The sequence below is a fragment of the Podarcis raffonei genome, chromosome Z (assembly GCF_027172205.1).
Source record: "Podarcis raffonei isolate rPodRaf1 chromosome Z, rPodRaf1.pri, whole genome shotgun sequence".
Taxonomy (NCBI): domain Eukaryota; kingdom Metazoa; phylum Chordata; class Lepidosauria; order Squamata; family Lacertidae; genus Podarcis; species Podarcis raffonei.
Genome location: NC_070621.1, coordinates 42,276,700 through 42,303,903, shown reverse-complemented (window position 1 = coordinate 42,303,903; position 27,204 = coordinate 42,276,700). Strand labels below are relative to the sequence as shown.

General features: G+C 45.1%; 1 protein-coding gene across 1 annotated transcript in view; it reads left to right on the top strand.

Moving 5' to 3' along the window:
- GPR50 (G protein-coupled receptor 50) overlaps positions 1-20,278 on the top strand; it is a 47,888-nt gene extending 27,610 nt beyond the window's left edge. Inside the window, exon 2 of the mRNA XM_053373892.1 lies at positions 16,352-20,278. Within this exon, the coding sequence (XP_053229867.1) occupies positions 16,352-17,217 (866 nt within the window). The 3' untranslated portion in view covers positions 17,218-20,278. The remainder of the gene's footprint in view (positions 1-16,351) is intronic.
- The last annotated feature ends 6,926 nt before the right edge of the window (positions 20,279-27,204 follow it).

Genomic DNA, 27,204 nt, shown 5'->3' with positions numbered 1-27,204 from the left:
CTGCCTTGTCTTCAGGCACTCTGGTTGTCTTGCAAGGGATTCTCACACAGCGGGGTTGATGTTGCCAGCCTTCATATGTTTGAAGATGAGTGCACAATGCAAATGGCGTCTGAAGGAGCACTGAGAGGCTTGAACTGCTTTCTGTGCTGGAACCAAAGCTATAACTTTGGGGAACCCTGGAAACCCAGTAGAGAAGCAGGGTCTGCTGGAGTGTTAATGCCATGAGCCATCATACACTTAGTCTGTATATGTGTGTAAGTAAAACCATATACATTGGTACCTCAGGTTAAGAACTTAATTTGTTCCGGAGGTCCATTCTTAACCTGAATCTGTACTTAACCTGAAGCACCACTTTAGCTAATGGGACCTCCTGCTGCCGCCGCGCTGCCACAGCACGATTTCTGTTCTCATCGTGAAGCAAAGTTCTTAACCTGAAGCACTATTTCTGGGTTAGCGGAGTCTGTAACCTGAAGCGTATGTAACCTGAGGTACTACTGTATCGCCAATGACACAGTAGTCTCTGGTAACCTGCATTCCAAGGAAACCCAACCTCAGATCTGTGCAGGCACCTCAAAAGTATCTCACTGCTTGGAGATTGGAGTGCATGCAACAGTGACATTCCTTGATTCAGTCCAGCTTTCCTTGCTTCAAAACACAGCTCCAAGCACATGAGAGCCCTTCTCTTCCAAGGAACATTAATCCATGACTGGCAGAAAAGGCTTACCAGGCAGCCTAAGATTCTGGGTGGACTGTTTATGTGCAGGGAAAGTAGGGGGTGAGCAGTTTTCTTATTTAATGGTTGTTGCCACTTCAAAAAAGAAAAGAAAAAGAGGATGCTTAAGAGCAAGGGAAGGATACAGCTTTCCCAGCAAACTTTGCTTCTCTTCTTCACTGGACAATATGATCCTTGGCGGAAGATTGAGTTACTCAGAAAGGGAAACCAGAATCAAAGCCGGGGGCTTACTCTGCATGACTGACTGGCTGATCCCTAAAAAGGATTCCATTCTCAGTTCCTGAAGGCATGTTCCCAAGCTCAGCTTCTCATGTGAGCTTGGAAACAAGCTGGAGGTAAAGTGAGTTAGACTGGGCTTTCCCACTTGCAGAATGAGATAGAGAGAAGCTCTTGCTAACCTGGTCTCATAACTTGGTCTGTTATAGACTGTTTTATCCCATGCTGCAAATGTGGAGAATACTGTCTGCCCTGCCCTTGCAAGTTAGTCTAACAAAGTCACTGGCATGTGAAAAACTTTATTGACTCCTCTGCCCACCCTGTGCCTGCACTTAATTCACTTGTAACTACAGTACTAATTTGCTCACAGAATGCAAATATTGTTTTTCAGTGCTGTGCTATCAAAGTAGCACATAATTAAATCAATTACATACAAACAATTTAGAATCAATATATAAATAGCAAATACCCCTAAAGCCTGCTTTAAAAAAACTCTCACACAACAAAAATAAGCAAGATCAGTTGTAGATGACGAAAACGAGAAGCGGTGCAAACTCACAAATGCAGAAGGGCACAGAATGATATTCACTTGTTTGCAAAACACCAGTACATCTTTTCAAACCATCTTCCCAAAGGTTGGCTGAATGCATGGAGGAGCAGCAAGATTGCGGCTAATGAATGCATTTGAATACCACTTGGTGAGGAACAGACATTGAACATGGCAAGATCTGTCAGAAGAAGAGTCGAGGCCAGGCATAGGCAAGCTCAGCCCTCCAGATGTTTTGGGACTACAATTCCCACCATCCCTGACCACCGGTCTGGTTAGCTAGGGATCATGGGAGTTGTAATCCCAAAACATCTGGAGGGCCGAGTTTGCCTATGCCTGGGCAAGGCATCTGATCACCTTCAGAAGATGATTTGTCTTCAGCAGGATGAGGAGACAAGGGACAAGCTTTTCTTCTGGGCTTTCCTATCCCACTGCATCCTGGCTCCTCAGGGACCTTGGTCTCCTTCTCCAAATGCTTTGGGGACTGTGTGAAGAACTCCCCCATTCCTTTTTGCTATGGCGGTGCTGGCCTCACACACACACTGGATTGCCACCAGCATATTTACTTTCCAACTTTCTGTGGAGCAGGAGAGGAACCTTCACCAGCGTTTCGGGAGCACAGCACTTTCCGTGGAGCCCTGGCAACCACCACTTCATTATGGTCCACATTCACACCCACTGCTGTTCCTTGTGACACATGAAGCAAGACATCTGAAATTAGGCTGTGTAGGTCTTTCATGTGCAAAGCACATGTGCAGCAGCAGCAGCAGCAGTCCAGCTATGTGTGTGTGTCACTGGCATGGCTGTTGACACTGTAATATGAGAAACAGATATCAGAAAGGCAGCACAAGGCCCCTGAATACTTAACCCATCTCTCACTTGCAGGAAATTCTTCTGTCCTACCTAATGACCCAAAAGCTTCTCATTCCCAGCCATGGAGATAGATTGGGGTGTGTGTGTGAGAGCAAATGCTCCAGAAGGCATTGACCACTAGTAATGGCTTGGGTGGGAAAAGCTGCCATTGCCTTCTACCCTAATAAGCCATCACCTACCACTTTCTGGTAGCTAAGGCAGGAATGTGGGGCGCAGGTGGCACTGTGGGTTAAACCACTGAGCCTAGGACTTGCCGATCAGAAGGTCAGCGGTTCGAATCCCCGCAACGGGGTGAGCTCCCATTGCTCGGTCCCTGCTCCTGCCAACCTAGCAGTTCGAAAGCACATCAAAGTGCAAGTAGATAAATAGGTACCGCTCCGGCGGGAAGGTAAACGGCATTTTCGTGCTCTGCTCTGGTTCGCCAGAAGCGGCTTAGTCATGCTGGCCACATGACCCAGAAGCTGTACGCCGGCTCCCTCGACCAGTAAAGCGAGATGAGTGCCGCGACCCCAGAGTCGGCCACGACTGGACCTAATGGTCAGGGGTCCCTTTACCTTTGAGGCAGGAATGTTGGGGGTTTGCATTTGCTGAATGACCTTCTGCCATCTGTAAAGGAGTTGTCAGGGAATGAGGTCTTGCACCAGCATGCTGTGCAGCTGCCAAGGCTCAAATCTGCAAGCAGCTCCTCAGAGTGGAATGTGATGTGTGAGACCGTGGCTGCTGACTGGTGTGTATTGTGACTTGAAGGGCCAGAAGACAGGGAGCCCCATGGTAGATGGACCCGGAACCAATGGCAGGTGGAACGGGCTCATTCTAGTTTTGTCCCCGTTGTGCTCCCTGCTGTGTTCTACAGGGGCAAAACAGAGACTAAGGAGGAGGAGGAAACTGACAGTAAAGGGCTGCCCCTTGTGGTGGTGGTTTTTTTTAAAATGATCCATATTCTTTATTTGTTTCCATCGTTTTCAAAAACTGGTACAAAAATGAAAATAGCGAAGAGGAGGGGAATGCAGTCATGGGCATTATTGACGTCGCCACCAGACATAATCAGCAGGATAGCTGATTGCTTGAACAGAGTTATCCAGCTCAGACATGACCCTCTCCCCTCTAAAAAGAACCCCACACAGTCACCCTCTCATCCCCACCCTCTCCCACCAACCCACCCACCTGCTTCATGAAAAGTCAAAGAGTTTGACACAAAACAAGCTTTGGTCGCTAGCAGTAAACATGGGAGTTACATTCGTTTTGTCTCCTAGTACACAATAATGTAGCCACGCAAGAAGTCGCCATACATTCAGCGCTCCCTATTCCACAGTGACCCTGAGTACAGACGTGGCACCGGCCTGACTGCAATTTACACTGCTTGCCCTAATGCATAGTGTCCATCACTGTCTAAAATGGTAATGATATTGCCTATTCCAAGCAGGGATTTATTTGCAAGACCAAGCTGAAGAGTTTTAGAAACCATCTTGTCATTTAAAAAAAGGTCTGGGAGACTGACCTAAAGAATTTCCAAAACAATTCTGCAAACTAGTGGGTAGAAGAAGCTGCAGTCAACCCCCCCCCAAGAACATTGTTCCTCTTGGCTTGCAGATAAATCACTGTTATTTCAGAAGTCCAATTCTCTCATTGGTTGTAGGAAGATAGGGGAAATTCCCCCCACCCCTTAAGCAGCTCTCATGTGGGAAAGTGGCAAGGTGCAAAGAGTGTGCCCCCTCTATGCCCCTCTGGTGCAAATGCCCACCACATGCTTTGGCTATGCCCCTCTATGCCCCTCTGGTGCAAATGCCCACCACATGCTTTGGCTATTTCTCACACCCTCAAGTTTGTGAACAATCATCAAAAAGGAAAACTGGAAATAAGCCAGAAAAATTTACATAAGATATTTACACATACTAAATATCTAAGAAATATCTTAGATATCTTATAATAAATATCTCCTCATCTGGCCGGGGCGCAGCCACCTGCAAACTGCTGGTTAGAAACAGACCCCATTCTGCACCTCCGGTGGAAATGGTGGACTCTGGCTGAAGCAGCCTCCCCTCCTCTCTCCCTTGGGGTTGTTTTAAGGAAGAAACAGGCAGATGGGGTTTGACTAAGCACAGACTGAGATTGGTGAGGCAGTGCTCCACTTGTAAACTTGGAATTTAACCTTTGTACCTGTTGTATAGTCAGAAAGATGGGTGACAGACACAGCCCTTTATTAGAGCAGTTAGCACTGCTCTAAGTCTCTGAACAACAGCGAAGCTCCCTGCCTTATATAATGCTCAATAACTTGTAACAGTAACGATTTCCAATTAACTACCCAATAGGTGAAAACAACTCTCAATCCTTCATTTGCATACCGGTGGCCCAGAGTGAGAACTGCAGCCAGTCTGAATACATAACAAGACCAAAGAAGAGAACTGCAGGCTGTGCTGATAGGCCAGAGTGGCTCAGGTGATACCCCCTGGGGGCTGCCATTTTCCCCCCCTGTGGTGGCCATCGTCTGCCCCTCAGCCCTGCAAGTTCCTTGTCAAAATAGGGCATTCTGGGGCATTAAGATAGCAGCTGCTACCTTGATGGAGCTTTGAAGAGCTCCAGTAAGCCCCCCCCCAAAAAAAAAACATTTCCCACAACCTCTGGAATTAGCAAAGGGTGGGGTTGCTCCCACTGATTCTTACACCATGCTCCCCAACCCAATTTGGATGGAAAGTTTGGTTTTCCAAATTTTAGCCAGCTCTATTCTTAACTGCATTGGAGTTGGACCTGACAGCAAGCAGTATGAGAAGCACTGGTGATTCATCTTGTCACCAAAAGGACAAGGAGGTAAATAGAGAACTGTCCATCACTACTTCTTCCCAGTTTCACCTGCTTCTCCAGTGTTTCTGTTCATGCCTGTGAAACTTCTCCATCAGCCCCCAGCATCACTGATGACAGACTGGTGTCTTTGACATCCTTCTGCACTGCAATCATAAAGGACTTTTAAACTTAAAGAGCTTCTCCATACGCAGTGGAGGCTTGGTCCATTTGGGCAAATGAGGCACTGCCCCCAACAAACTCAGTCAGCCTCCACTTCTCTTCCTCCTGACTTACAGCCAGTTCAGGGGTGATAGCATTTGCTACTTCTTCTTTAGTCTCAGTGTTGCCCTTGCAGAACTCAGGCAAGAGGAAGATGTGAGCAAAACCAGAACAGCCTCTCTCTGTTGTAAGTATCTGGATCGGCCTGCTGTCAGCTCTGGCTCTGCGTACTCTTAGCCTCCCTGCATTCAGCCCCACTGGCCCCAAACGGGCACCAGCCACCACGGGCAATGGGTTAACTTCCATTACTGCTTCATAAGGCATATTTTCCAGGTGCTCAGCATTACCCAATACTTATGCCTCCCTTGACCCCAGAACTGATCCAAAAGGGAATGAGAAGCACGTGGAACATGCATCCCAGTACTACTCTGGGATGGCTTTGTGCTAAAATTAAAGACCTCTGTCTGGTTTGCATAATTCTTGGACTCAACAGAGCAAAATGGCTTCATTTTGTTTATGTTGGGTTCCTGCCATCCTAAGTAGCGTTGCCTTGGCCTCCCAGTTATTCCCAAGTGGGGAAAAGTCCTTTAAAATACAAACATACACAAAAAGGTGCTTAAATGTTTTGGACGGATGGATTAGGAATGGATTTCTATGCGAAATGAGCCACTTTGGTGGTTTATGCTCCACCACAGATGCTGTTAGTGGTTTAGGCAGCTTCAGAGGCATGTATTAATTTGGGATTGCATCCCACTGTTTCCCACTCTTAATTGTTTTAACTGCTTTTATGTATGTAATCTTTGTAGATGTAAATTGCTTTGGAATGCCTCATAGGAAGCAATTTTTCAATGAAAAAAATTATTATTATTATTAACAGAGCAGATGGATGGTGTATATTAATATATATCAGTGATGGCTGATGGATTATTCTTATTGTTAATGTGAGCTGACAATATTTATTCTTATGTTTTGTGTATTATTATTTTTTTGTATAAATTTAAAGAGGACTTGGGTTGACTGATTCATGGACCTATTAGCATATCCATCCCTGATTTTTACAGATCTAATTTATTGAGTTGTTCTGAAGATAAAATGGTTATTACAAATAATTGTGATAGACATGGGATGGGATGCACAGATGGGATGTAACTGTGGTGGATTATCTTCTTTGCATGCAAAAGACCTCTTCTTTTAATCCACGTAGGATTGGAAGACACCCCTTTCTGAAACTGTTAAATAGTGGGAAAGATGGACAGAAACAACTCTGTTGGATTCACAGCTCTTTATTACAGCAGTTAGAACTGCTCATGGAGTCAGACTGACTTCAGCCTAGCTGGCTGCTTTAAGTAACTTGTAACAGTAACAACTCCCAACTAGCTAACCAATCAGTGAGCGACAGTTCTCAATCCTTCATTTGCATACTGGTGGCCCTGAGTGAGAACTGCAGCTAATCTTAATACAGTGGTACCTCTGGATATGAACGGGATCCGTTCCGGAGCCCCGTTCGCACCCAGAAGCAAATGCAACCCGCGTATGCACGTCTGCGTGGGTCACAATTCAACGCTTCTGTGCATGATGTCATTTTGACCGTCTGCACATGTGCGAACGGCGAAACCCGGAAGTAAAGCGTTCCGTTACTTCCGGGTCGCTGCGGAGCGCAACCTGAAAGCGCTCAACCTGAAGCAACTTCAACCTGAGGTATGACTGTACATAACAGAAACCCGGAAGTGTCTAGACAGCACAGGCAATTCCCCCTGCTTTCGTTGGGGTTATGTTGTGGGCCTCCACATGCATAAGTAAAATGAGCACCATCTAAAGCCTCTAAACACCTGTTTTTTTAGCTGCTCTCCATTATCTTTGTCTTCAGATAGCCAGAAAGGACAGGGAACAATGCGTCTGAGCAATACAGCTTCCTGCCCAACAGCTGTTGAGAAGGGTAGTGCCACAGTTGTGAGATCTCCCACATGCCATTTTGGAGCTCATAAGTTTTTTTTAAAAAAATAATAATTTAAACCCTTACTTCTTGAATTTTGGCTTGCTGAGGTCCTCTTCAGGCTCTGGGGAGGGTCTCCTTACGAACCACGAGCACTTTTCAGCTCTCTCCCACCACTTCTGGGTTTGAATGTATTCATTTATTTATTTTGTGCCGCCGTGCATGTGTGCAGTAGTGCAGGAGTTGATTCTGCTCAAGTGGGGAGTTGCCAGGACTAAGCTAGATGGATCAATCATCTCAGGGTCAGGCAGCTTCCTATGTTCTGTATAAAGGATGGTTGTAGCTTTCCGTTCAGCGGCAAAGGGAAACCTATAAATAATCCGATTTTTATGAGGACTCCTCAGAATTGTTATGAATACTTCTGCAAATGAAATAATATGCAAATCTATTATAAAATGTCAAAATAGGTCCTTCTGTCCTTTTGGCAAAGCTCAGCATATATTAAAAAAGGCCTATTTTGACTGACAGCTGATTAGAAAACCACAATTTCTTTTTCAGATTTTATGGCTGTCAAAATAATACAAAACTGGAGATTGGAAAAATCTGGTTGACAGGAGAGTAGCCAGAAATTAGTAGCAGAGATGTGCTGGCTCACTCATCTGAGTCCAGCCTGGTGTTTGAGGTGATGCAGCTGTCTCCAATTTCCTTTGCTGGAATGTCATAATGTCACAAATACAGCTGAAAACTGAGCAGGGCTTACTACTTTCTGCAGGGGTTTAGAAAGTGGTCTTGGTAGAGCAGGAAAGATGGGTGATATCTTGGTTAAGCTAGACAGAAGCTGGACTGCAGACAATATTAGAAGTGGGTTGATAATTCATTTAATTGGTTGTTAATTTGGGGAAGAGGGACGCGGGTGGCGCTGTGGGTTAAACCACAGAGCCAGGACTTCCTGATCAGAAGGTTGGCGGTTCGAATCCCTGCGACGGGGTGAGCTCCCATTGCTCGGTCCCTGCTCCTGCCCACCTAGCAGTTTGAAAGCACGTCAAAGTGCAAGTAGATGAATAGGTACCGCTCTGGTGGGAAGGTAAACGGCGTTTCCGTGCGCTGCTCTGGTTCGCCAGAAGCGGCTTAGTCACGCTGGCTACATGACCCGGAAGCTGTACGCCGGCTCCCTCGGCCAATAAAGCAAGATGAGCGCCGCAACCCCAGAGTCAGTCACAACTGGGCCTAATGGTCAGGAGTCCCTTTACCTTTTTTTTAATTTGGGGAAAATAGGTTGAGCATTTGTTTTGCAGGCAGAAGGTCTCTGGTTCAATCCCCAGTATCGCCAGGTAGGGCTGGGAATGTCCTTCTGAAACCCTGGAGAGCTGCTTCCAGTTAGTGTAGATAATAATGAGCTGGATGGACTAATAGTCTGACTCTGTATATGGCAGCTTCCCATGATCCTAGTCCTCAGTGGTTCATCTGAACATTATGTTTTTGCCAAATATTGGCAATGCATCTGTAACCGGAAAATCTAGGTGCGAGGCTGCTCAGTCACCCAGCTGGTCGGGCAGAGCCCACAGGTCCCTACAGAATAAAGGAAGGAGTCCAGCCACCAACCGGAACAAATAGCTGTAGACCAAAGTTTATTGCGCAACAGGTTCAAAGAGGAATTTTGAACCCTGAGGATAGGGTGGCAATGACTTTTAAAGGTTTCCCACCATATCCCAGAATACAGTTCGTTTAGCATCACTGATACATTATTGCCACATCACTGACATGTCACAAAAGGGGAGGGGTAGACAGGGGGTACACTAGTTTAACCTTGGCAAACATGTCCAGACAAGTTCTTGGTACAAGATTAGCATAAGCAGACATGTCAGGGTAAGACCCAGGTACAGTGGTACCTCGGGTTACATACGCTTCAGGTTACATACGCTTCAGGTCACAGACTCAGCTAACCCAGAAATAGTACCTCGGATTAAGAACTTTGCTTCAGGATGAGAACAGAAATCGTGCTCCGGCGGTGCGGCAGCAGCAGGAGGCCCCATTAACTAAAGTGGTGCTTCAGGGTTAAGAACAGTTTCAGGTTAAGTACAGACCTCCGGAACAAATTAAGTACGTAACCAGAGGTACCACTGTATAAGATGAGCATAGGCAAACACCTCTGAAGTCCCACCACCCAAAGTACAATAGAACTTCCTTTGCATGTCTGGAGCCTGAGGCAAGTCTGGTGATGAGATTTGGCTTCCCTTGGAGAACAGTGAGCCCAGCAATTGTCACCTCTGGGCATTTCCTGGGGCAGGAGGTGTGTACACATGTCTTCAAGCTTGGGGAGGTGGAAGGGGAAAGAGTCCTTTTTCCAAGGGCAAAATGGTGTTGAAATGGAGGAACTTGGCAAAGGGGTTGATTTTATATGATTCATAAAGCTAGGTATATTCCCTGAGCTGTCAAGTCGAAAGGATACATTCAGGCATAATATTTGTAACTGTTAACAACTTTAAAGATGTGCCCCCTCCGTAATTTCCGTAACACATCTTTACTATTTGTCTGCTTATATATAATATGTAATGAGTTTAAGGCATGATATGTAACAGCCATACAAGGGTTACGTGGCTGCCCTTGAGAGCAGCAGCCCCACATCTCCTCCCCACATATTCTTCATAACATCTAGTAAAAGAAGACACATGACATGAGTTCCCTGTCCACTCAAGGAGCTGCCAGAGACATGTGAAAGTCTCAGTGCAATGATGCCACACCAGTGTTTTCTTCTCCTGGCTCATACCAGGGAGAACCAAGGGCTAGGAGAAGTGGATCTGTTGCGGGCCTGGTGCCAGCACCTGACATGATCAGGCAGGTGCCAAGACCCATGAACATAGGAGAGGTCACCGGGAGCTGATTCTGGCTATCAGTCTCCTCCCCCTCCCCCCCTTTTTAAAAAACTTGTTTACCACGGCAATGTGTATGCCACAGAGAAACGTGCTAGCTGAAACTACAGCTGCCTCCCATCTCCATTTCCCCCAAATGCCTCTGGAGCCAACCACATCAGGGGCCTGAGGCAATATAGGGAAAAGGACGTTCCACTCAGGGCTGCTTTGCTTCTTACTATAAAGGGACCCTTGCTCACCACTGGGCGGAGGTGCATGGCTACCAGCCTAGCAATGCCTTGTTTGTTCCTAGAGATCCCAAAGATGCTGGTGGGAAAACCTGCCTCCTCCTATGTCTTCAGTTATAGATGTCACACTTGTGGTTCCAAGAGATTTGAGAAGATGCTGGTTTTGGTCCAGGAGGCAGCTGTGTTCCATCAAGATAAGCTTAGGTTTTACACCAAATGCATGTGACTTTTCCGAGAGGGAGCTGTTCCAGTTGAGATGGCCCAACCCTGAAATGTTTCTAAGGGTTGGTTCCCAATGGAAATCTCCTGCAAGGAAAGGGGTTATTTGCATGAATTTAAGTATATTAAACTTGCATAGCAGTGATGAGCTGAAGTTTCTCGTGTGTGTGTGTGTGTGTGTGTGTGTGTGCTGAATCGAACTTCTGTTGGGCAAACCCCCTGGGAGAACAGTTCTAAAAACTTCTTAGCCAGTTCCAAACTTACATTGCCCCACCCCCTTCTCTTTCCCTTCCAGTTATCATCTGGCAGTGGTAACTAGGAATACTCACAACATCCCCTGCCCCTGAATGCCTTCAGTGCTGCTCTAGTAGAAAGAACTACAAGCACACAGACATTGGGAAATGCAATCTTCCCAGGGCACGCAAGTGCTCACTGTGATCAACAGGCGCCCTGGGAATTACATGTTTCAAGGCTCCTTGCATGTTGCATGTTGTAATGTGAATGCTCAGGAACAATCAGCCCTGGGGCATGTGGTCTCCGAGGGCTCATCCAGATTTCTGCTCGTCCTGCCACTTTCCCTGGGGAAATGTTATGTATTAAGAGTAGCTGCAGTTCTCACTCAGGTCCACCAGTATGCAAATGAAGGATTGAGAACTGCAGCTCACTGATTGGTTAGCTAGTTGGGAGTTGTTATTGTTAGAAGTTACATAGTATTATATAAAACAGACATATACATATGCAAGTCTGTCTGTCTCCAGGAGCAGTTCTAACTGCTGTAATAAAGAGTTGTGAATCTAACAGAGCTGTGTCCTTCGTCCATCATTCCCTCTATTTAATAGGAAACCCATTCCTTAACGCTGAATCAGAGCAAGCATCAATTGGATTTCCCCCAGATTGACGCTTGCTCCAATTCAGTGCTACAGAGCAGTTTTCCCAAAGGAAGTGGCAGGGACAAGTGGGAAACTGCTTGATCCCATGCCTTCTAGGCACAGGAGAAGCAGAAGTGTGGGTAAGCCTTAAGATTCCTGTTGCAAATACTAAGCCAGGCATAGACAAACTCCAGCCCTCCAGAGGTTTGGGACTACAGTTCCCATCATCCCTAGCTAACAGGAGCAGTGTCAGGGATGATGAGAATTGTAGTTCCAAACATCTGGAGGGCTGGAGTTTGCCTATGCCTGTACAAAGCTCTTAGAAGCCCTATAAAACAACATTCCCAAGTGTCCCTGGCATTAAGATGTTACCAGTGCAACACTGAAGACACCAGAGAAAGAAAGACTCATTCCCTGTATGGGGTAGCTGCATATTCCTGCATTGCAGGGGTTGAACTAGATGGTCCTCACAGTCCCTTCCAGCTCTACAATTCTGTAATTCTTTGATTCCAAATTCTAAGTGCAAGAACTTTTTTGGGATGGGGGAGGGAGGGAATGCTGTTAGATTTGTAACACAGATGAGCAGGAAAAGTTCATATGCTGAGAAATGTAACTGTGAACTCAGGTGACAGCATTATTTCTAACCTTTAACACTTTCAGAGTTCAGAAAATTACATTCCCTTTCATTGTCTGCAGCCTCTGCAAGTCTGCCTGCCCTATCAGTCCATCATGAGGCACATAAGACACATTGTGGTGCTCCTGCGGAAGGCTGCCATAAGTTATGCAGCAGAAGTATTTTCTAGTCCTTGCTGCTAGAGAGCTTCTGCCACTTGGGGGGTACCCGGCAGTGGGCAAGATCCACCAGCAACCTGACTTAGAGCTCATCCAGTCTTGTTGCTTTCTCCCAGGGAAACACAATATTTACCACTGAATCAGAACAAACGTCAATGGGGTTTTCTCCCATATTGTTACGAAGGTTTCTTGTCACCCTTAATCTCTGCCAAGCAGCAGCAAGATTCCAGGGGTTCCATGCACTCAGCCAGGGTTGTCGTTTCCATTGGGAAAACTGAGGCACAGTGGAGGCTAGTTCCTTTAATAAATATGGGGTTTATTTTAAACATATTTGCACCTAAAGTCTTCAGTAGCGGGAGTGCAGAACATTACACCCCAATAATGTCTCTCATTGTCCCTCTCATAGCTTCAGCAAGCTTGGCTCCAGAGCTGCAGTCAGTCATTGCCCCTGGTCTCTTGGTGCAGCCTCTCCAGCTACAGCCACTTCTGCCCACTTCCTCCTCCTTGTTCCCAGAACATCTTTAGATTTCAAAAAGGACACCTGTTTTTGTGACATCATGACCCCTGTCACCTTGGCAACCTCCCAGATCTCCTGGTTTTGTCCACTCCTCAGAGTGGCAGCTTTCTGCATTGCCAAATGCCCTTACAATGGCCCAGTGTTTCTCAATGGCTTTGCACTTAGCTAGCCTGCCAGGCTGGTTTGCATAAGCTAAACCAGGAATTCCTAGTCTGGCACAGTTCTGCAGCTTGCATTTCCCCCCACATGTGCCAAATGTTATCTAAATACTAAAAGGTAAAGGTACCCCTGACCATTAGGTCCAGTCGCAGATGACTCTGGGGTTGTGGCGCTCATCTCGCTCTATAGGCCGAGGGAGCCGGCGTTTGTCCGCAGACAGCTTCCGGGTCATGTGGCCAGCATGACTAAGCCGCTTCTGGCGAACCAGAGCAGATAACGGAAACACCCGCCGGAACTGTACCTATTTATCTACTTGCACTTGACGTGCTTCCGAACTGCTAGGTTGGCAGGAGCAGGGACCGAGCAACAGGAGCTCACTCCGTTGTGGGGATTTGAACCGCCGACCTAAAGATCGGCAAGCCCTAGGCTCTGTAGTTTAGACTGCTGTTTATTAATTTCAATTTTTCATTAACAGACTCTGGTACTCTAGATCTATGGCATTACTAGCTTCTTACAGAAGACCAGAAACCGTCACTGCCTGCTGATTTGGAGTTAAGCTTGCTGAAGTTATGGGAGGGGCAACAAGAGACACTATTGGGGCATAACGTTCTGCACCCCCTCCATGGAAGACTTCAGGTGTTAAATATGTGTAAAATAAACCCCATATTTCTTAAAGACATTAGATTTTGCTGTGCCTCGATTTGAATCTTGCTACTGCTTGCCAGAGATTGCAGGTGGTGCAGAACATTCATAACCACATGGTCATTCCAGACTCTCATTTGAGCAGAATTTATAGAGAGTGTTGTCAGTGCCAAATGGATTGCTGTAGCAAACCTTCATCGTTATGTCAGCTTCTTGCGAATGCTCCTTGTCTGCTGCCTTCAGTCATTCTGATGGTGATGGATGGCATGTGATCCCATGAATTTAATGGTTGTCTCTCAAGTGACAAGTACTTCCTCAGTGCCCATTCGTGTTTCACTTCAGCGCTATGTACTAGGAAATCCCACATGCCAGTCTCACTTTTCTCAGTGTCCGTTGACAGATTGCAGTGTTTGAATAAGAAAGAGCATTATCTTCAAGTGGTTGTGAATCTCTGCTTCTCGTTTGCCCTCTGCCAGGTTAAACATTTGCAGTGTTACACTAGATGCTGTCAGGGGTTTCCTCTTCCTTGAACAGGGAACTGTGAGGTCCAAGGTTGAGGCCTTTGTTTGGTGAGTTCTGCCAAAGGCTCAGACCTCTGTGTCCTCATCATTGTGGAGCAGCCTCTGTGATTGATTGGGAGGCTGAATGAAGCCTCTGGAGTGGTCAGGCCTAGGATAAATACTTGAAGAATTGTATTCTGCCTCTGCAACAGAACAGTATCTTGTGCCTGCTCTACTTCTGGCTACCCGATTGGAAAAATTGACAGATTTGCCTATCGTTTTGATAGTGACATAGACCAGAGCCCTAGAAAGTCCTCAAATGACACCTCCCAGGGCACTGAGCCCAGGGCATTGAGCAGGAATGAATGAATGAATCTTTATTTGTGTCAGCCATCAGCCATAGCAATAAAACAACGATACAATATACAAAGAATAGAAATCAAAAAGTCAATTATATAAAATACACTTTAGGGTTTTGAATCAATAGTCAAATAGTGGATCTTATTCTGATTGCCCCAGCTAAAAAACCTTGCAGCCTTTGCTGTCACCTGCTCATCTGAGCAGGACTTTAGGGCAGAAGTCTACAGCTCCACTCAATGGAATGAGTGGGAGGGCCTGCTAGTATAGCATGCCTGACTTATTTATTGCTTCAGACAGCACAATATGTTGGGTCTGCCCTGGAAAAGCCTAATTCTCTCTACACTCTCCTGAACTTAACTCCTCCTGAGCTGGGCTACTTCTTCTTTCACACACACCCTGGGAAGCACCATAGCTCAGTGGTAGAGCATCTTCTTTGCATTGAGAAGGTCCCTGGCCCAGTCTGTGACACCTCCAGGTAGGGATGGGAGAGGCCGCTGCCTGGAACCCTGGAGAGCTGATGATCAGGATAGATTTGGTTGAGCTAGAAGGGCCCGTAGTCTCAGTATAAGGCAGCTTCCTACGTCCTTATCCATCTGCACACCCAACAGCACAAGATCGGAACTGTTGTGGCTTCCTTGTTGTTGTGTTCCCAAACAACGGAAGGAACTTTATAGTTCTTTCCCAGCTGAATACTTGAAATGTGTGGGCAGCAGGAAAGTGAAGATCAGTGATGGGAAGGATCTGGAGATAAATATGTTTTCTGTAAATTTTTCAAAGTTATAGTCCACCACAAGATTCTCATGTTTATCTTTCTGGGGCTACAGGAGCATATGGCAGGCTTATTTCTGTCTGTATGCCAAATTCTATTATCTGTTTGCAGAACACTTTTATTGCCTCCCCAACCATGCTAAATATTTACTTTTCCACTTTCTTAGCTTTTACCCCCTTTGCTTTCTTAAACTCAGTTGACCTTTCTATATATTTTTATTAGCTCTTGGCCCGCATTTTTCAAAACCTGTGTGTGTGTGTTTACAAAACTGGTATGGCTTCTAAATAACAATTTCAACTCAGAACTTATATTTTCAGATTCTTGGAATGGATCCATTTGGCAAGCCAATGGAACGAACCAGAAATACCCAACTGGAGTGATCTGGGTGCCCAAGGGAGTGGAGGAATTTGCAGTTGATTGAATTGATCACTTTGTATTGAGTAGAATTCTTCCCTACTCCTGCCCAAGATTACCACTACAAAGCTATATTCCCATAACAGTGCATTTTTCGTCTGGCCTCTTCATTCCACAACTTGAAAGTCAGAGATACAAACACCGTACAATTTTTATTAGCTGCTACTGGTTTTAAGGAAGGGACGCGGGTGGCGCTGTGGGTAAAACCTCAGCACCTAGCACTTGCCGATCGCATGGTCGGCGGTTCGAATCCCCGCGGCGGGGTGCGCTCCCGTCGCTCGGTCCCAGCGCCTGCCAACCTAGCAGTTCGAAAGCACCCCCGGGTGCAAGTAGATAATTAGGGACCGCTTACTAGCGGGAAGGTAAACGGCATTCCGTGTGCTGCGCTGGCTCGCCAGATGCAGCTTATCACACTGGCCACGTGACCCGGAAGTGTCTGCGGACAGCGCTGGCTCCCGGCCTATAGAGTGAGATGAGCGCACAACCCTAGAGTCTGGCAAGACTGGCCCGAACGGGCAGGGGTACCTTTACCTTTACCTTACCGGTTTTAAACCAGTGGCTGAAGTTTGAATCTGGTGCAATTTTATACTTCAGAACTCTTCTGTAAGCTGGTGGTGTGCCCTGAAAGCTGGGTCAGATGTTCTTTGGATATTAATATTTACACAAGCCAGGGGTTTAACTATTTCTTCATCTCTCTTCCCATCCCCCAACCAGGCAATATCTTTGTGGTCAGCCTGTCTGTGGCAGACCTGGTGGTGGCTGTCTATCCCTACCCTCTTATATTGACCGCCATCTTCCACAATGAATGGACCATGGGCGACATCCACTGCCAGATCAGCGGCTTCTTCATGGGCCTCAGTGTGATTGGCTCCATCTTCAACATCACAGCCATCGCCATCAACAGGTACTGCTACATTTGCCACAGCCTCCGGTACGACAGGCTCTTCAACCTGAAGAACACCTGCGGCTACCTTTGCCTGACGTGGCTGCTGACCCTGGTGGCTATCCTGCCAAACCTTTTTGTGGGCTCCCTGCAGTATGACCAGAGGATTTATTCATGCACTTTTGCTCAGACGGTGAGCATGTCGTACACCATCACTGTGGTGGTGGTCCATTTCATCATCCCTCTCTCCATTGTGTCCTTCTGCTACCTTCGGATCTGGATCCTCGTGATCCAGGTCAAGCACCGGGTGAGGCAAGACTGCAAGCAGAAAGTGCGTACGGCTGATGTGCGGAACTTCCTGACCATGTTTGTGGTCTTTGTCCTGTTCGCAGTGTGCTGGGGGCCATTAAACTTCATCGGCCTGGCGGTCTCCATCAACCCTTCAAAGATCATCCCGCAGATTCCAGAGTGGCTTTTTGTGGTGAGCTACTTCATGGCTTACTTTAACAGCTGCCTCAATGCCGTGATATACGGCATTCTCAACCAGAATTTCCGGAAGGAGTACAAGAGAATCCTCCTTGGCCTCTGGAGTCCACGCCTGCTCTTTCTTGACGCCTCGAAAGGTGGGACGGAGGGGGCTAAAAGCAAGCCATCCCCGGCCGGAACAAACAACAACCAGGCTGAAATCTTATTGTAAATAGAAGGACTATTTATTCCGCTCTGTCCATATGCACTATGTAAAGCTCATCTTCTACATGCTATCACAAGGGCCAAATTTGACTCGTACAAATGATTCCACCACCTTCTGTCTCATTCTCTCTCTCTTCAAACAATGGGCTTGTTATTATGCTTTGTGAGAGTCGGCTTATGGTTTCCTAGGTTCTGCTGAGAAAGAGCATACACTTTTGAAGCAAGAAGCCTTCTTTGGCCACCAGCTTACAAGGTTGCCCTGGGGCAGCTGCCTTAAGCTCAACTGGACCCTTTTATCCAGGCCAGGACTCTCTGCTCTGGCTGACCAAACTCTTCAGCATCTGGGGCCAAGAGGTCTATCCCACCCTTTCAGCGAACAATGCCTGGGATTGAACCTTCTGCGTGCAATGCATGTGCTCTGCCACTGACCTGTGGGTTTATCCTCTCTCAGCATTAGTGCACGCACACATGTGCGCGCATGCACACACACACACACCTCATTCACATTCCCACTGAAGTCATGGATTTGTGTAAAGATTTGCAGGATGGTGCTTGCCTGTCTTGTTCTCTTCAATGCTGCTTCCCACAGTGTGCCTGATCGATTTGGGATGCGTGTGCTGCACATATGCGATGACTCCCTAAGACAAGAAGCATTCCAAGAAGGGTGCATACAGCCTTGAGAATGTGCTACTTTGTGCACTGTCCTTCTCTGTAGTGTTCTACCGACAGATGTGCCATGCTCTGCTCCTTCTGGTGTGCCTCTGCTGGAGTGTGCAAAAGCTCTAGGCCGCATGACCAACTTTGCGCTATATTAGATTACTGTATGTGTTAACCAGTGCTTTGCCACCAACCTGATGATATATCTCCAGCAATTCTTCTTTAAAGCTTAGCAACAAAGAGCTGTGTCCTTGCCAGGCTGGACACATTAGTGTGCCATGAGATGGCTGCTAATGTGGCATGCAAGGTGAATTACAGACCATTAAGGGCTCATGTAACCTCACAGCAATCATCCTGGAAGGAGGCTGCCCATTGGGCTTCTGTATGAGCCACTGTTCTCAGCTTTTCCAATACAGAGGGATGCCCAGAACAGTGGCTTGTACAGTAAAACAGTGAGGATGAGCTCACCTGTAGAAAGGCCGTTTTATTTATATATGCTCTTAAGAACAAACCTTTTGCAATGTATTATTTAAGTGTGCCTATTTTTTAAGGAAATAGCAAAAAAAAAAAAAAGTATGCCTGTGCTGTTAAAAATTAAAGTGTCTTAACCAAAAAGCAGGGCAAAAAGCAAATCAAATCAGTTTTTAACCTGCGGTTGATGGGTTGCTATTTAAATGTGAATACAGCAGTGACATGTTTAGAACAGCAGGACCTGTGGCAGTCCATCAGAATGTACCTATTCCTCAAGTGTCTAATTCAGCCCCAGCAGGGGAGGGAAGAGTCAATTTAGAAAGTTTGAAACAAAAAGCAGCTTTGTGTGGCACAGATTGGCTGGCCCTTCCCCTAATCCTTGAGCCATGTTTGCACTGGGGTGGGAGTGGAGTTTGCACTTGGAAAGCAAAATAAAGCCACAGATGGATGAATGCATATCTGCAGGATTGTCCATGCACTGCATGTAAATATAAAGAAAGCCAGCCAGCCCTCCCACCAGAGGAATGTTGGGAAAGGCAAGACCAATGACTGGGCTGGCATATGATTTGCTGGTATGAATACCTAGCACGACAAATTCCAGAGCTGGGAATAATTGAGGTTCACTGGCAGCTGAGGGTTATGCTGTGGGTTCTCTCTTTATATCCAGGGCGAGGAATCTGCAGGTGTTGCTGGACTCCAACTCCCATCAGCACCAGCCAGGACAATGAATTTCTAGGATGCTGTAGTCCTGGCAACATCTGGAGGTCATTTGTCTTGCTTTCTGTGATGTGTGTCTTTCTCCTAAGCAACACTGTGCCCTCTCTCTGCAGGCCCAGGTATGGGGAATCCTATCATTTGGGAAAGACCAGAAGTCTAGCTAGCTCTCCAATGTTTAATCAACAAATTGGTTGAATTAATCAGTTGAGATCAATTCTGATTGACAAAAATCATAAATTGGGGAGAAATTGCTGTAAAATTGGAGAGCAGTTATTTTCCCATAGGAAGAAATGTATATTAGGAGAAGCTCACACACAAAAAAGGCTGATGAATTCTCATGAGGACTTTTCTTTTAAAGCAGCTCAAGCTGATTTGGAAATGTGGAAACTTGAACGAGGCTGCAGAACTGAAGAACAGAGAGAAACTCAAATTGACAAATTTGCTGGCACTCTACCCTCAGTTATAGGAAATTTATGAATATGGCATTGCTACAGAGGTTTGGATTTTTAGAGTGCAGAAAAAATAATGGTAGGGCTCTACCTCACCTTAGACTTATAGAATTGTAGAGTTAGAAGGGACCACAAGGGCCCTCTGGCCCAACTCCCTACAATGCAGGAATCTTTTGCCCGACCAGCCTCCCCTTTGTCCATATAGATATATAATCTGCAATACAGCAGTCTTACTAAAACTTGAATTTTGAACTGGTTTACAGCCACACACACAAGGGCAAACTGCAGGTGATATTAAATACGTCTTATCTAGCCTGCAAAATGGTGTATTTGTTTTTTGTTTCTTTAAAAAATGCAACTTGCCTCAGCAAGGGGTGATAATTAATGGAACCAGAGGCTGAATGAAGGGGAGACTGAACCCTCCCCAATGTAATTCAAACAGAAAGGACAATTATAACAACAGACAAAAATTAAAATATGAAAAACAAAACCATAAAATAGGCATGCAGAATGAGTAGTTGCACATGAGTTAGAATAGCAAAGTCTAAGTAAAGACTGTCAACTTCATCAGATTATCAAGTCTAGTTCCGGATTTGACAGGCTTGTGACAAGGATTGTATTGAAAGTAATGTTGTATATGTTGTAAAGAATTTCAAATCATATAAAAGGTGTCTGGAGAACCTAAAGGTAAAGGACCCCTGACAGTTAAGTCCAGTCGCAGACGACTCTGGGGTTGCGGCGCTCATCTCGCTTTACAGGCCGAGGGAGCCAACGTTTGTCTGCAGACAGTTTTTTCGGGTCATGTAGCCAGCATGACATAGCCGCTTCTGGCGCAACGGACCGCTGAAACCAGAGCAGCGCACAGAAACGTCGTTTACCTTCCCGCCAGAGCTGTACCTATTTATCTACTTGCACTTTTGGGCATGCTTTCAAACTGCTAGGTTGGCAGGAGCAGGGACCGAGCAACAGGAGCTCACCCCGTTGTGGGGATTCGAACCGCCGACCATCTGATCGGCATCCCAAGATGCTCAGTGGTTTAGACCACAGCGCCACCCGTGTCCCCGGAGAACCTAGACCTTGTTAAAATCTCAAATTATGTGTGATTTTCTCCACTACATCTATATTCCAGAGTGAGTGGCATCAAACGCCCAGTGTATTTAAGATCTTTAAATGCAAGAGCTTGTTAATGAGAGATGTTTGGAAAGTTTAATTTCAGTGTCTATTCTGTGTTGATTCAGTTCCCCTTTTATTATATATAATAATTGTCTCAGTTGAAATGCAGAGCAGTAGAAATATAAATTAGGTGTACTCCATTCACTGGATTTAGGTCTGCTTAATAAAAAAAGGATTTACCTTAGTCTAGGTTTTCGGTTTGGGAAAATAAAAGACATTATTGTAAGTTGCCGTGTTTTCAATAATTTATAAGGTTTGGAATAAAAATAGAAAGCAAGGTTAAAAACACCTTTTGAGAGATTTTTGGTTGAGAGATTTTTGGTTTTCCACATTTTTATTATATGTTTGTAATTGGATTATAGTTCATGTGAAATAATGTATGCATGTGTGAATTGCTAAATTTTAGGTCCTAAATTTATTTTTTAAATAGTTCATTTAGAGAAGTTGACTGAGCAACCAGGCAGAGAAACCAGATAGAAACCAGATAGAAACCAGATTGCATTGAGTTAGAAAACATCTCCTTTTAAGCTAGTATTTATGTGGAGGGGAGAGAATGCCTATGCAGGATTTCCCCCCAAAGTCAATGCCAATTTTAGAAGAAGAGTTCTCCTAAGGACTTCAGTAGAGCTAAGAAAGGAAAGAGTTACATTCTTTCTCTACCCCTGGTCTGATAACTACAGCCCTCCTGGCTGATGCAATCTAGCTTTGTTTTGGTTGTGTTTTTTTTAACCAGGCAGGTTCGAATGAGATTTGTAATTTAAAAATTCTGTAATACAGTAAAATAGTGACTACAGAAATACAAATCAGATAAGTGGAATATGGATCCTCTCTTAAAAGTAATTATTAGCCCTTATAGACTGTAGCTCCTCCCAGCCTTTCATCCCGGGAAACCTACCTTTCCCTGTCTCTCACCCAGGGCCCTCCATAAATCATACACCACCTCCATGAGTATACAGTTTATAGACTTTAATAAAAGGCCCCAGACATGGAACTCCAGAAGGAGGAGGAGGAGAAATAAAGAGAGAGAAGGCAAAAGAAATATTAGAGAAAGATACAAAAAGAAAACTGTTGATGTTCCACCTGCCAGCTACGTAAAAGAAAGAAAAGGGATTATTAAATGCAAAGTCTCATTTAGAAGCAATTGATGTTTGGGCCTTCTGAAGAGCACTGCAGCTTGTTTGAATCAGAAGTGAATTGCCAAATGACTCTTTGGCAGCTCCCCAAACCCATCAGAGGCTGAGATATAAGAGCCCTCATTTCGCTCAATAGCTTCCTCTAGGTGTGAGGTCAAACCGAGCCAAAAGCTGGAAAGGTTATTGCTACAAGCCAGAGTTCCATGGGGCACAATCATAGAATCATAGAACTGCAGAGTTGAAAGGGTCATTTAGCCCAACCCTCTGCAATGCAGGAATCTCAGCAAAAGCATCCCTGACAGGTTCCCACCCAACCTCTGCTTGAAAACTTCAGAGGAGGGAGAGTCTACAACCTCTTGCCACTGTCAAACAGCTCTTACTGTCGGAAAGTTTTTCCCTGATGTTTAGTCGGAATCTCCTTTCTCAGAGATTGAAGCCATTGGTTCGAGACCTACCTCCAGAGCAGGAGAAAACAAGTGGTCTGTTTTCTCCAAAGTTGATTTCCCCTCAACATATTTGAAGTAGCCTCTTCTGTGTGTATCCTGTAGCTGCTGAAGCAGGGCTTCTGTATATCATATCCCTTAGTTACAAAGTGCACAATATAACAATGCAGTTTTTTTGCTGCATCTATAAGAGCCAATGCTTGTTTGTTCTTAGCACTGTGCTCCTCCAAGTAAATGCGATCTTTAATTCATCTCTAGCACCCACCTTTTCTAGGAATCATGCCAAACAACTGCAGCATCTCAGGAGCTGGTCACCACTAAGTGGTCTGAACAGCATACATCTCAGGACACATCAAGTAGTAACCAATTGATTTTTATTCAGAGTGCGCCTATTAAAATTAACGGGCCTAACTTAGTCATGCTCATTAATTTCAATGGGTCTATTCTGAGAAAAACTATTCTGAAGTATCACAGTAGTAAGATAATATACATAGTTTTGTGCCAGAAGAACTTGGGAGTTAGAAACGGTTGGCGCAAGGCACAATAAACCAGTGAATCTTTATTATTAGGATCACAGATCAGCCACTAAGTTACAATCAACAAATACAGTTTTACAGCTTACAGGCCAGCAAAAGACTATGTAGAATTAATAGCACAGCAAAGTGCCAGGAAGTGTGTCTTTGTGTTGTTGCACATTCAGTCACACTAGAATGGGTTGCTAAGTGCTCGTGCAGTTGGCAAGGAGATTTAAGCATCTGGTTTCTAGTAGCACATGCAGATGCACAGACGTTTGCCACTTTGGTGGTGATTTCATTAGTGGAGTTTGACAGAAAGAGGGAAGGGTTAAAATTATCAGATCTGCTTGGAGGTTTGGTTTAAACAGGTATAATCAGTGCTTTTTTCTGGGGGTACACAGGGGTACACATAACCCTAAACATTTTGTCCTTTTGTCCTTTTACTGTATTTATTTTCCCCCATTTGAACTATAAAATGGTGATTTTCTTGAGTCAGAATGAGAGTACCCCTAAACATTTTTTAAGAAAACAAAACACTGGGTATAATATATAAGGAGTGATTGTCCACATTAATATGAACAGTATAATAACACGTGCACAACTGTTTCAATGCACGATCGGCTAAGACCAGACACATTGGTTGTAAGGAATGCATGAGTATCTCCCATCAAAGCAGAGGGTAAGGCGCTAAAGTGTGTCAGAGTAAAAGCTCTACAGCATAAGACACACTGCCCTCATTTGTTCAGGAGATGAGATTCCAGTTGCTTTGCTCCTCCCTGGTCATTTTGCTGCAGTGCTGCACTAAACCATGGTTGGCTTTAGCATGTCATCAGAATCTGGGTTCATAGTTTAGCTCTCCCAGAAAAAAAACATTAGGTTTGTGGTTTGTCTGGAGGCAGATGAACCATGAGATTCAGATGACATGCTGAACCAAACCATGGCTTATCTCAGTGCAACACAGTGGCAAAATGACCTTGGATTATTTTGATTGCAGCTCTACCAGTCTACAAAGGGGCTGCAGAATGCGTTTCTTAATTTCAAAATCCAATTGTGATTGCTCAAAACAAGGAGACTTAATTTCTAATCCCCGGGAGTCCAAAGTCTACTCCAGGTCCTTGAACCTTTCCACCTTGAAGCTTGGGTGGTCATGCCTGCACAACTTTTCTGTGAGTTGTGGATGAATGGGGATCAGAGTGACTCTTGGTCCAGTTGCCATGTGGATGCATGGAATCAACATTCGGGAGCCCGCTCAAAGCACCAAGTATAGGGCAAGCCCCTTGAACAGCTGGTTGTCTGGCATGCAGGAAGTGCTGCAGAAAGCCCTTTGCAAGACCAGTGCTCAGCACTTGCAAGGCCCCGAGCACAGGGCTTGCAAAGCACTTTGCACTCAGTGCTTCCAAAGCACCCAACAATCCACAGGCTGTCAGGCAACTGGGAAGCACTCTGCTTTGACTTGTGTTGGTGATCTGATGTTGTTATGATGTCAGATGACTGACCAAGCAGGGCATCCCACCCATTTGTTAAAAGTTGGCCGAAAGGGGCAGGGGACATAAATATCTGGCCTCTTGGGTAAAAAGGATTCACCATCCCTGATGCGGAAGCACCCTCAAAAAAGGGTGGTGGGGTGAATATCTTGCAGTTAATGTCGGCCAAAGCTGGTGAGAATACATTTGTGTTGACTTAACCTCAAACTCTGTTGACATCTCTGGAGAGATTTGCACAGGTCCACCCAGTGCTTTTTGCACAAGAAGCCAGTGAGCCTTAATTGTTAATTAGACTCCAAAGAGCCTAGTGATTTCAGGTTAATTTATAGCTAGGACTGCAGTTTGGAATCAGTTCTTGCTTATTGCTTGTATACCAAGAAACCTGATTTTCCTTAGCACTGATTCTCACACACAGGTCACCTTTATTTTCTCCACCTGGTTAGTGTGCTCAGAGGTAGGCAGATTTGTGGTGATCTGGACTGGTACAGGGAGACAGCCACAGAGACACCATTGATCCCAGCACTTATCTCTTTACTGATAAACAATTACATGGAACAAATAAGCAGGGCTAACATGTGTGAAATGGTCCATAAATGCCCTTTGCGTAAAACTGCTCAAAATTTTATCTATTTTTAAATTAGCGTTACAAATGAGAAAGAACAAATATGTCACAGGGTGAAGGTAATTGTATCACATTTTTTCTTAGAGGATGCTGATGACTGTTATTTAGAAGATTTTTAAAAAAGAAACAGGGGGGAACTATATATTGATCTGCACTGTGAAAAAAAAATAGGAAAATGAAATTATATATTGATGTTGTGTCTACCTGAATACAGATTGTTGCCTTCAAAGTGTGATTGGTGGCTTTGTTAATAAACATATATTTATTCCTTTTACCTAGCATGTGTCTGTTGCCTGTATTTTGTGCCTTTGGGATTACTGCTGCATTGATACAGGGGAAAGAGCCATTTGATTTTAAATCAGGGGGTCGTCATCCTCATTTTGAGCAAATGCTTCTCATATTCCTCCTCCCTCCTCCCCAAGAAATGGGGGGTGGGGGAGAAGGTGCATAACACTTCACTTTTCAGTGGATGATTCCAATCCTATTTGTGGATTTCTGTCCTTAAAAAGAAATTTTATGGTAAAGACCAGTTCATTTCCAGTTCTTAGCCTGCGTATAGACAATAGCACCCCAGACTGCAGATGGGGGCTAACCTAATATACCTCTCTGCAGAACAATACCCTCCGCATAAGACAATAACATGCCAAGAAGTTCCCAAAGAGAGTGGACAGACTCCCAAGTCTGAACTGGTACCATAGTCCTTTCAGGATGAGGAATCTAGAGTTACAATAGAGATGTTTCCGAATTACTTTGGAAACTGAAGCAGGAATGGAAATTGCCAGTTATTGCTTATTTGTCCCATCTCTAGAACGGAAATCAATCCTGCAGGGATCTTTGTTTGCTGCTGCTGCTGCTTTAGTTCACAAACAATGCTATGAGATTAACCACACTGAGTGGGCCAGAATGTGGTCTAAACCCCCCTTTAAATCCATATCAACGAAAAGGAAAGAACTCACTCTAAAACTCACCTACAGGTGGTACCTAACACCAAGAAAACTAGGGCTAACACACCCAGGAACCTCAGCAAAATGCTGGAGAGTGTGCACCTCCCCAGGCACATACCTCCACATGTGGTGGGAATGCCCCAAAATCCAACTATTCTGGACAACAGCCATAAAAGAAATATGCAAAATAACTAAGCAGGTATTAGAAATAACCCCAGAACTGGCCCTACTAAACATCTTCCAAGATAATAATGCCCACTCACATAACAAAGAACTCATAACCCACATACTCTCAGCAGCCAGAAACACCATAACCAGACACTGGAGAGACCTGTCAGGAATAAGCATGGACCAATGGTACCAAATAGTATGGGAAATAGCCTTACTAGAAAAATTAACCAATAAACTGAAACTGACACGGGGACAAATAGAAGAAGATACCTTCACCCTGTTATGGCTCCCCTTTATCATATACACAGCCCAACAAGACAACGACAAAAATCCACCGACAGCATACAAATCAATATGGCTAACCTGATCCAAAACACCCACCCACCCCACACATACATGAAAACAAAGTTCACCACAGCCAATCACAAATGAACAAGCACACGCTAGGCCAACCCCCAACCTCTCTCAACACCAAAGGAACACAAGCGAATAGCAAAGAGAACCTGAACAAACGACGCTGACACAAAACCCCACACATACATTAAGTAGAATAGAAGCATTGCCACCCCACCCCACCCCACTCACCATGCCCCCCTCCACCTCTTTCCCTTTTCTTCCGAATGTAACACTAATGTCTCAACAAATGAAACTGATCTGTAAAAAATGTAATTTGTAAAACAGAGACATTGCACATACTTTTGTAAACCAAGAAATCTTTAATAAAAATACATTTTAAAAAACAACTGCAAAATACCGGTATATAAAATATTATGAGTGCTGTAATACTCAACTCATCAGGAAATCAATTAAAATTTAACAAAATAAAAAGAGAAACAGAAAAGAACAATGCGTAATTGTGGACATCTCCCACTGTTTTCCTTGTGCTGAATAGCGTAATGATAATCATGTAAAAAATTTCTCAGAGGCTGAACTGCAGCAGAATGGAGACAGCTCTACATGAAAATGGTCCAGAGCAGAAATCTATACCTTCTTATATCAAGTCATGAAGCCTGTAGGGATCTGGTTTGAGTTGACACAGGAGAAGGGAGTAGAGAAAGGGGCTAAGTGGTGGGAACCTGGGTTGGAGGTGGGGAAATCTCCCCTTCCCACCCCAACTTCAGTTGCTTTGGAGGTGGGGAGCAGGGATGCCAGCTCTCCCCACCCACCTTCATGTGGACTGGAGAGCCCCAGCGGAGGATCATGGGAGGGGGGAGT